This window comes from Diceros bicornis, chromosome 6 (genome assembly GCF_020826845.1).
Source record: "Diceros bicornis minor isolate mBicDic1 chromosome 6, mDicBic1.mat.cur, whole genome shotgun sequence".
NCBI lineage: Eukaryota > Metazoa > Chordata > Mammalia > Perissodactyla > Rhinocerotidae > Diceros > Diceros bicornis.
In genome coordinates, this window is record NC_080745.1 from 95298015 (window position 1) to 95308849 (window position 10835).

The window sequence follows — 10835 nt, forward strand, 5'->3', positions numbered from 1 at the left end:
GTGGGGAGCCTGGCTCCGGACTACGTGGGGGCGGGGCAGCCAGAACGCCCGAGGAGTGGGGGCACCCACTCACCGCCACCCCCACCACGCCCGTGCCGCCCGGGTACAGGTGGGAGGCGGCCCCCCCGGCGCGCAGGTGCCGCGACGTAGAGCCAGCGGCCGAGCGCCAAGGCCACGCCCGCGTGTAATCCCCGGGTCTCGGGGAAGGCGGTGGAGGGACGGTGGAGGGGCAGCGAACCCGGGGGCGCGGGTCCCAGAGCCAGGGGAGGAGCAGGCCCGGGGAGCCCTAGACGCTGCTCCGAGGCCAAGTGAGGAAGCTGAGGCTAGGCACGGGTGACATTGGCCCGAGCAGCCGGCGGAGACAGAGGGGCCCACAGTGCAGGAGGGAGGGGTGGGGAGACCCCAGTGGACACGGCCGGCCGGGTGAGGGGAGAGGGGCCTGAGCCCGTGGCAGTGCTGAAGGGAATGACCGAGGGGCCGCTGGGAGGAGGGGATCACACCAGGCAGCAGCCAGAGCTGGAGGGGAGGACACAGGAGGGAGAGGCTACTTGACCTGCTGAGGTGGGGTCACCTTGGACTCTGGAGTGGGACTCAGGTAGGGGAGGGTGTAGGCAAGGAAGCTGGGAAAGTGGAGGCCGGAGGACGTTAGAGGAGGGTCCCTGATTACGGAGCAGATGGCTGGGCAGAGCTGAGGAGGGTGCTGAGGAACGTGCGGGTGTGGAGCCAAGAGGCCAGGGGACCCGGCGGGAAAAATCAGAGGTGAAGAGACGCTAAAGCAGACTTTCCAAAGACCAGAACCTGAATGGCTGACATTTCACGAATTAACGCTGCTGAGTGCACAATGCAGTAATTTCCAACAAATGCTCCTTTGTCCGGAGGAGGCCTCTCCGGCCTGTTCTGTGCGTACTGAGCAGCCATGGGGGGGCTACTTCCCTCTGCCCGGTTTGTGAGGTACCCTCCCACCCCCGTTTGTCCCGGAGGAGCTCTGCGCAGGCCTGCACCAGCTCGGCCTCTGTCCCCAGCTAGCTGGACGGCCCCTGTCGCAGTGGTGCTAGCAGCCTGCCCCAGGGCGTCCTTGGAGGAAGCCCTGGAGCCACGCGCACCCGAGGGGACCTCACTGTCCACCTCCAGGACACCCTGCAGTTCTCGTACAAGACACCTCACCGGACACTAGGCCAGTGATTCAGATCCCAGCCTCCCCCTGCGGGGTCCGGTGATCTAACTGGGCTGGTGCAGGGGCGGGAGGAAGGCCCAGGTCAGCGGCGTTGTGGCCCTTCACACGCACGGGCGGTCAGCGCCGCCTGGTTCCCCGCTGTGCCCGCGGGGGTCCGGCTCCCACATCATCACCGGCCCCTCCCCTGCCCGAGAGGCTCAGGAGGCGGGGTCTGGGTGCTAATCCTGGGCGAGGCCGCCAGGCCTTTGATCTCCGCCGGGCCGCGTGGGCGCGGGCGGTCGTCCTTGCCCCTCCCAGCCTGGCGCCGGCGTCCCCGGGGGTCGAGGCTGCTGACTCGATCCGTTTGCACTGAAGCCCAGCCGCGCGCTCGGGTCCGGACTAGCGCTGCACCCGACTCCAGCCGCCGGGGCCGTAGCCTGGACTCCCCCCAGCCCGCGCCCCAAGGGGCGCCCAGGGCCCGCCGGGGTGGGTTTCCGCAGCACGTGTCCGTCTGCCGGGTCGCGTGCAGGAGACTGACGCTCTCCCGCGAAGGTTGTGGGGAGGCCCGGGGGAGGCACCGCCGGCCGTGGCTTGGGGCGGACGGCGTGGCGCACCTGGCTGCCTGCGCCTCCCGACGGACGCGGACGAGGCCAGTTCAGGGGTGAAGTTCAGGAGTGAAGCGGCCGCGGGGACAGGGTGACCGTCTCGAGGACACCCTCCTTAAGTTTTGGGCTCCACCGTCCCCCGGGGGCTCTGCAGTTGCCCAGCCCCAATGGGGGCAGCTGGGGCGTGGGAAGAGTGATGTCGCGTGGCTGCAGCTGAGTTCACGCCCTGAGCGAGCACACCCCCCTTCGTGTCACCCCAATCTGGAGGTAGCTCCTGGGGCACCGAGTGAAACCCAGCAGAGGGGCTGGGCGGGGGCGGTGGATGGTGAGAGAGAAGGGCCTGCAGAGCGGAGGGTCCTTCTCTGCACAGCCCCTCCCCGCCCTGTCTGGCTTGTGCAGTCTCCTTCCAGGAATGCCTGCCCTACATTCCTACCCAGCTGGACAGCCTGGACGCAGCAGACACCCGCCCTGGCCGGGCCCACTGTGTCCTGCGAGCAGCGATGCTGACGCCCCACTTGTAGCGAACTCTCCCTCACCGCGGGCACTGCAGACACACGAGGCAGGTTGGAGGACCAACCTGGAGCGAGAAGATGACCTGGCACCCCATAGGACAAGCCCCCAGGGAGGGTGCTGGGGTGGGAGGGGCCGTCCTCACCTTCCTGCAGCCTGGGCCAGCCGGGTGGGGGTGGGGGAGATGAAAGGATGTAACGAGTTCCCAACCTCCCCCAATCTCCCCTAACGCTGACCGAAGCCCCGCCCCTCCCCAGACATCTTGGAGCCGGGGGAGGTGCGAATGGCCTCCTTTGTGCCTCTGAATTGAAGGCAATTAGGTGCTACTTATCTGGGGGGGGATTTGAGCCATCTATGCAGACCTGCCTCCCAACCCTCCTTCTCCTGAGCTTATAAATGTAGCCCGGCCCTGCCAAACTGAGGCGACCCTGTGCTCAGCCCAGGCCACCTGACCAACTCTCTGCTGACGCTGCGCCCAGCCCCCACCGTCCGCCCTGCAGAGGACCCTGTACCTGGGCCCACCACCATCTATCCCCAGGATCCTGAGCAGAGCACCACGTCCAGCCATGCCTCCCTTCCCCGCCCTGCCTTGTGGCCGCAAGCCAGCCTCCAGCTTTGGCTCTGTGGCCTGGCTATCTCAGAGCAGCCATGCAGAGCAGTCGCACACCTCCAGGCCCGCTGAGGTCTCTTGGGAGAGCTTCTCTGCCCCAGCCAGGGTGTCCGGCAATGGGGAGCCCCCTCAGACCGTGGGCATGGGGGAGGTGAAGTCCTCAGAATTGTCTGCGCCAGGGACGCCCACAGCTGGTAGGTCTGGAGATGGGGGGAGGTCCCTTCCTCCCCAGATGAGGATGGGAGTTGGGGAGGGTTCAGGAGGTTGGGGGCATTCTCACTAGGGCTGGGGTTTGGGGTTTCCTGACCTCTCTGGCAAGTGAACGCTTCCCCTTGGAAGCAAAAGCCACAATGGGGGGTTTCCCTCCTCAAGCCCCTTGGGGCTCCTCTTTCCCACCCACCTCCTACAGGGGCCAGCCCCCTGCCCTCTTGCCCAGGCCTGGGCCCACCAGTCGCCACCCCCCACGTCCTCACTGTGAGCCATAACGCTGACGTTAGTGCCTTTGTGCACGTGGATTTCAGATTCTGTAAAAGTCTTCGGGACCCATTTCCACCATGAGTCACAGGGTTGTGGATAAGTGTGTCATAAAGCTTATGAAACCTGCCCAGTCCAGAGGGCTCCTTGTGGCCCCACCCGAAAAGCCGGGCCCCTTAGTTTGGCACCTAGACTTGAGTTGGAATCCTGCCGCGTTAGTTCACGGGGAGCCACGACCTAGTGACGCCGCCCTTTGCATTTCCGCATGTGTGAATTTTGGTGCCTTCTGCGTGCTCGGCTCCCGGGAGGTCTGGTGGCTCCTCAGCTCTGTCTGACCTTTTGTTCACTGCCGAGAATCCTCAGTTTTGTCTCTGTGACGTAATCATCACTTTTAGGTTTAAAGTCCAACGTGGTCAAAAATGGGGTTCTTGTTATACATAAGTTTTCATTTTTAAAAAAGTTTAAGTAATCCTTACAGAATAATTTTATACTTCGATGAGGTGAAATTTTAAATTTATTCTTTACAACCAGTACTGCCCCCAAAAGGCTAGCCAATCATCCTGCATCAAAATCCTTGATGCTGACTGGTTACGCCCTCCAACCCCCACCCCTCCAAGCAAGCCTTTGCTCCTCTCGTCCACTGGACGCTTCTAGTTAAGTGTTTAAAACTAATTTTGTAAAATTTGGTTTCCCCGAAGCAGCTGATTGGCCTTTTTGTCAGATGAGTTGCATAGTGACCGAGTAGACGATCTTCACCATCCTGTCTTCCTTCACCCCCTCGGGGGGAGTGTTGGGGGGTTGCTTACTGCCATTCCTCATCTCCTAGTTTATTTTTTTTTTAAAGATTTTATTTATTTATTTTTTCCCTCCAAAGCCCCAGTAGATTGTTGTATGTCATAGCTGCACATTCTTCCAGCTGCTGTACGTGGGACGCCACCTCAGCATGGCCGGAGAAGCGGTGCGTCCGTGCGCGCCCGGGATCCGAACCCAGGCCGCCAGCAGCAGAGCGCGCGCACCTAACCGCTAAGCCACGGGGTCGGCCCCCTCATCTCCTAGTTTAGAAAGTAGGGGGGCCGGCCCGGTGGTGCAGTGGTTAAGTGCCTGTGCTCTGCTGTGGTGGCCCGGGGTTCGCAGGTTCGGATCCCGGGCGCGCACCGCTGCACTGCTTGTCAAGCCAAGCTGTGGCGGCATCCCATATAAAGCAGAGGAAGACGGGCACAGATGTGAGCCAAGGGCCAATCTTGCTCAGCAAAAAGAGGAGGATTGGCAACAGATGTTAGCTCAGGGCTAGTCTTCCTCACACACACACACACACACACACACACACAAAACAAATTAGGAAACAAAGACTGGCCAAAGACACACGGTGGGTGGTGACAGCCTGGGTGCATGGTGAGGAGTACTGTGTGACTGAACCCTGTGACTGTGGAGAAGGCGCGCCACCTCCGGGCTCTCCCCTTGCCCTGCAGTCCTTCAGGCCTTTGCATAGAATGTGCTCCACCGGCCCTCACTGCCACCACCCCCTCACCTAGTGAATTGGGTTCCTTACCTGCAGGCGAAAGAACGTGCTTTCTGGAAGGGTATGGGAGGGTGGAAGCCCTTCTGGAAGGGACCGAGTGGGCCAGGGCAGAGGTTGAGGGGCCTGCATCAGAACTGCTGTTCATTCCTCATCTTTCTCCAGTATCCACATCCAGAGCCACGTCTCTGGACCACATTCCACACTGGGCTGGGAGGCGAGAAGGGGGGTGTCACCTTGACTGACAGTCAAGCCAGGAACAAGTGGGACAGCAGAACAGTGGAGAGGGCGGGTCTGCGCTTCCTGAGACCCCTCCCACCCCGCTCCCCACCAGCACCTGGTCGTATTTCTTAGCACTGTGTCTACCGTCTGCGACCACAGAGCTTGCGGCACCTTCCGAGCAAGGGGAGCATGTCTCTTGTGGGCAGCACTGTTGGCCAAATGGATTCAGTGCCCTTCCATCCTCCCTCAGGATTTAGCAAGGAGCCAGACATAACTCGGGCTCCCCGCGTCCGCACAGCCTTCACGTCGGAGCAGGTCAGCACCTTGGAGAGCTCCTTCCAGCACCACCGCTACCTGGGCCCCCTGGAGCGCAGGAGGCTGGCCCGGGAGATGCGGCTCTCCGAGGTGCAGGTGAGGCTAGGCACCTGGGCGGGCTGGCAGAGCCAGGCTAGGGTGGTGGCCCAGTGTCGCCCCTGCTCTGATCCTGTTTTCCCCACAGATCAAAACCTGGTTTCAGAATCGCCGGATGAAGCACAAACGCCAACTGCAGGACTCGCAGCTGAAGGTCCCCTTCTCTGGAGCTCTCTACATGCCCCTGGCTTTCTACCCACCACCCTCTGCCCTGGGCGATGGCCTGCAGCTGCTGTACCCTTGGGCATCCCTGCCTGGGCCTCCAGCTCTGGTACCGCCCCCTGGCTCCTTCTGGGGTCCCTGTCAAGTAGAAGAAGCCTCCCTGGCCTCAGCATGGGCCTCATGCAGCAGACAGCCTCTGCTTTGCTGCCTCCCTGACCCTGGGGGCCAGGTGCACACACTGGGCCCCGCCTTGTCCTGGGGCCTGCATGCCCTGCCAGATGTCGGGGATGCCTTTTGAGGAAACGTGGCAGCCCAGAGCCTTCAGCTGGGGTGCGTCCACACTGTGCTGTCCCACACACAGTAGGTGTGCGCGGAGCTGTGCCTGGCATCTCCCTGGAGAGACATTCGCCATTTGTGTTTGCGTCACAGTGACGCCCTGGTGTGGGCCTCGTGCCCCTCCACAGGTGGGGCCTGGAACCCTGACCCACCTTAAGATTCCGGAGGGTTTAGAGTTGACGACGTTTTAAAGCCGCTCCTTCGCTGGAGACTACCAAAGTGTGAGTTCAGGAAGCAAGTAAAGTGTCAGTGAACAGAATCAAAAGCAGAAAATGGGCTCATTGTCCGTGGGCTTTTAGCAAATGATAAAAGGATAATTTATTCAATATATGGTATTGGAAAATCTGGTTTTCCAGTTAAAATAAAAGTGGGTCCGTTCTTGTGCTGTATGCTTTGTGTGTAAAAATGAAAGGATTAGGAAGAAGTGAAGGTGTTTGTCTTTATCACCTTGGGGTTTGCATTTCGCATTACCAATGACTCTGCAGCTGGGATCCAGAAAGGAACAGAGTTGATGGTTTTGCCCACTGAAGAACGGGAACCCAGCGGTGACGGCAGCCTCCACCAGGCCCTCTGGATCGTGCACCAGCCCGGACAGTGTGCTCTATGCCTCTCGTGGCTGTCCTGCTCCTTCTCTTGGGGAGGAGAAGCCTGGGGGACTGGGATCCGAGCCAGTGTCTGATCTGGCTCCCGGGCTCAGCCTTGTGGGTTCCTTCCCCCCAAGCTGCCCTCCCCTGCAGGATGGAGCCCCTGTGCCTCCTCCATGAAGCAGTCTGGGTGAAGGGCAGAAGGCTTCCTGCGGAAGGTCAGCCCAGGAGGAGGAAAGAACGGTCCCTCCCCAAGGCAAAGACAGTGGGTCTTCCCACTGCTGGAAGGAGGGGTCCTTGGCACAGACTTTCTGGAGGGCTTCTGACAGTGTGACCAAACTTCAAATGAACACACCGTTGTCCACGGCACAGCGAAGGGGTCCGCACCATGTGGGTGAGTGCGGGCTGGCTGAGGTTTGGGGATGGGTGCCCAGGATGCCCGCAGTGAAGGGCCAGTTCAGTCACGAGGGGACTCAGGTGTAGAGATCCGCATCATGCCAGGGTGACATGGGGTTTGGAGGAGAGAGCAGGCGGGATTGAGGAGCGAGGCAGGCGGTCAGGGCAGGCGTCTGTGACGGGGCAACCTCAGAGCAGGGCAGGGAGGACAAGGATGTACCCTGGGGCCTGCAGGAAGGGGGACAGCAAGGGGACACCATGAGACCAGTGCGGGTGGGGCACCCCGAGGGAGGGTTCTGAGCAGAAAGGAACCCCATCCAGTTCGAGAGGCAGACATCTCCAGGTGTCTGAGAGTAGACCCGGGGGGTCCAGGGAGGGCACAGCCACCAAAGGCCAGTGTAAGGCCTTCAGAGTTTGGCCAAGTTCCCCAGAATCTTGACTCCACCACAATAGCAGATCACTTCATGAGACGAGGTTTCCGCGGTTATGCTGAGCCCTTTGTTTAGGACTTCTCCTGGGGTCAGGATCTGATCAGACAGTGCTGTTCAGGTTTGTATGTTTTCATCTTTGGTTCAAAAACACTGACTTGAATTCTTTCTTTCTTTGCCCCTGAAAGCTTGAGCGAGTGTCTGCTTACCTTGTTACTTCCAGGTTACTGGGTGGTTCTAGGGGAAACTGAGCAACTCACAGTGTGTCCTGTGGTGTGTGTCCTGTCATGTGTGTGGTGAGTGTCGTGTGTGTCCCATGTGTGTCCGAGTGTTGTCCGTGTGTCTGTGCTGCTGTCCCCCGCACTCCCAGGAACCTCCCCCACACACCAACACACACACACCCTCCCCTCCCCCCGTAGCCTTGGGCCTCACTCTCTGAAATGTCCGCTCACTTCTGGGCAGCGGGTGCCCCTTTGCCTGGTCCTCTGGGTGACCCAAGTGGCCGTCATGACCAGCAATGACCGTTGGGCTAAGGAGTGTAGACTGACCAGTGGGACCATGCACCCCAAGCCCCCCACAGTGATGCAGCCTCAGACAGGCACTGGACACGGGGTCTGCCTGGGCCGGGATGGCGCCTCCGTGCTGGCCCAGACACAATCACCTGTGAAATAGTCTTGCCCAAAACCTAAGTCCAGTTTACAGGAAACGGGGACTTTGCAGGGGACACTGACTGGGGCTCCTCAAGAAGTCGCTGTTGTCAGGGACGCGAGACCCAGCCGCCTGTGAACCTCGAGGAGGAGCCGTGGGAAAAACAGCCGTAAAGACTTGGGAGGCATCCGGCAGCTCTGCCAGGTGGGGTGGGGGGGTCCCCCTCCCTGTGTTGTTAATAAGGCCAGGCGAGGAGCCGCCCCCCTCTCTGTAGGGTCTCATATCTGAAAGTTAGATTCAAAACATTCAAAAACCATACAGTGAAGCACATACGGCGAAGTACTCAGTGCTGAACCCAGGTGGGTCGGGGGGACTTTCGACCTTTCTGTCAGGTCATCACAGGAGGTGGCTGGGCAGGGCTGCCCGGACGCTGGCCCAGAGGGAGGCGAGCCCAGACCCCGGGCACGTGGGCCGGCTATCCCCGCTCCTCTCCCAGGGCCAAGCGCATGCCGGGTTCTGAGCCCCGAGGGTTTTTGGTGCTGGGGGTGCGGAATCAGGCCCCCCAACGAACCCCGCAAGTAGAGGGGAAGTGCTGGGCTGGCTGCACAAAGGCTGCGCCCGAGCCCTGAGTAGGGGTGTTTGGAGCGACCTGGACACCCTCCACAGTGACAAAAATGCAGCTCTTGGGGCTGCTGCACAGATCCTCCTGCACGTGCCACCACATGGGTGCTGGTGGGAGAGGAACTGCCATCCCCAGGAGCCCATCATTGTCCCGGGGCCGCGGGTGGGGCTGGGGGCACATGAGGCAGCATCCCTGAGGGCACCCAGGCCTCTGCAGCTGGAGGACGCAGCATCACCCCCTGCCCAGGCCAGTAAAACTCTTTGTCCCAGCCCTTCTGGTTATTTGCAAGTGGCAAAGTGACAGGTGAATGGAAACCCCTTCCCCGGGGCAGGATCATCTGCCTGGTGCCCCTGGGACCCCCCCACCCCGCCCTTCACAGGATGAGGCCCCGGGACTGACTGCGCCACGTGGGTGAGTGCGGGCGGGCCAAGGTTTGGGGATGGGTGCCCAGGAAGTCCCAGCCTGAGTCCTGGCCCCGGGGCTGCCTCGGGGCCCCACAGCCGGGTTGGGGCTGCACAGGACACACTGGACTTCTCGGCCTGACCTCCTGGTGGGGACTCCATCACCTTTCCCCCTGCCCAGGGAACTGCCCACCCAGCTCCAAGTGTGGACCAGGGACCCCACCTTGGGCCAGGGGCAAGGCAGCTGACCCATAAGTCCAGTCAAGCACCCAGGGGAGGGCAGGCCCCACTCCCAGCTGCGGTGACACTGAGGGGTCTCCTTCCCTGGCCCAGGAACCGTGCCCTGCAGCTGATGTCAGGAGGAGAGTGGAGAGCCAGGCAGACTTTTGCTCCCTCCATCCAGCCAGGCCTGCAACCCACCGCTCTCCCTATCCCAGGGAACAGGGGTGTCTGGATCAACACAGCAGCTGTTGCTTACACACTGAGGGTGTTTTGATACCTGCTTTCCTTTCGTATTCTCAAGAGTCCGTGGGAGCCTCACCAGGGAGCCAGCCCCCAGCCCCTTCGTGAGGACGGATGAGAAGGGGCTCGGCCCTGGGCGGGGCGCGGGGTATGGGGGTGGTGGGGGGGCTGCCCTGCCCTGCAGCCCCTGCTGTGGGCCCATCCCCCACACGGGAGGCTGTGGTCCTTTGAGGGAGGCACGAGTGAGCCAGTCTATCAAAGGAGATTAGGGGCGAGGCCCAGCCTGGGCGGGCCACTGATACAGGGGCGCCTGTTGTCAGCAAGTTAATAGCTCCATTTGCTCGGCCGATTAGCCTACAAAGGCCGACAAAGGCCGACAATCGTCGTTGTTGAAGCTCTCTGCGCAGGAGGGCTGTGTCCGTGTTCCTGCACCAGGAAGTGAAGACCACGCTCAGGGATGCGAGCTCCCACCCTGACCTGCAGGCGGTGCCCGGGGGTGCACTCACGGTCAGGCCCTGGCATTCCTGGCCCTCCCATCACCGCCATCTGCTCCAGGCGCGCTGAGAGTGCCCCCTCAGTGACCCCAGTTGTCAGGTCATCAGAAGCCCCCGCCACTCTCCGGGCTGGAAGTCCCCCAGACCAGTCTTGCTAATGTGACCCCCGCCAGGCCGGAGGAGAGGAGACACCACACACAGGCAGCATTGTTTAAACTCTTGTTGATTGTCCAAACTTTTCCACACTACATTTACACAAAATTAGCTTTATTGACATTTCTGATCAGAAAATCAACTCTGGCTCATTATCACAAAAGTACAATGAAGGCATAAGAAGTAGCGACCACTGCAGACGCGGCCCCCACGGTGACCCCCAGCTTCTCTGCACGTCAGGCCAAGTCACCCTTGTGGCCTCAGACCCAGACCCCGGCAGCGGCCTCACACAGGCTGTGCCAGGTCCTGTTCCGGCACCTTCTCTTAACTCCTTGGGGGCCCCCCAGTGAGACTCATCACAGAGTGGAGAATCCCTGCTGCCTCCGCCCAGGCTCCCGGGGACAAAGATGAGGCTGAGGGGCCTGGACCCGTCCTCCCCGACACCCCCAGTGCACACAGAGCAAAGGTTACCGAGGAGAAGGACAACGGAGCCCCCTCAGCCGGTCCGCGGGCAGGAGGGGCAGCTGGTCAGGGCGCAGGAGTGGTGGGAGGAGGAGGAGAACTCGTCGCCCCCTTTTCCCATGCCTACACCTCTTTAGGCCTGACCCTCAAAGAAGTATATGCATAGGAAGAAGGAACAACGAGTGA

General features: G+C 61.1%; 1 protein-coding gene across 2 annotated transcripts; it reads left to right on the plus strand.

The window, feature by feature from the left end:
• Positions 1-1560: 1560 nt before the first annotated feature.
• On the plus strand, positions 1561-6694 carry VENTX (VENT homeobox). 2 transcript variants are annotated; one of them, XM_058544339.1, is made up of 4 exons: positions 1561-2321; positions 2707-3072; positions 5341-5501; positions 5590-6694. In XM_058544339.1, the coding sequence occupies exons 2-4, from the start codon at positions 2835-2837 to the stop codon at positions 5959-5961; spliced, it is 771 nt and encodes a 256-aa protein (XP_058400322.1). In that variant the 5' UTR covers positions 1561-2321; positions 2707-2834; the 3' UTR covers positions 5962-6694. The 2 variants fall into 2 exon arrangements, with proteins under 2 accessions (XP_058400322.1, XP_058400324.1); XM_058544341.1 differs by having other exon boundaries at positions 1561-2025; positions 2158-3072.
• Positions 6695-10835: the final 4141 nt, after the last annotated feature.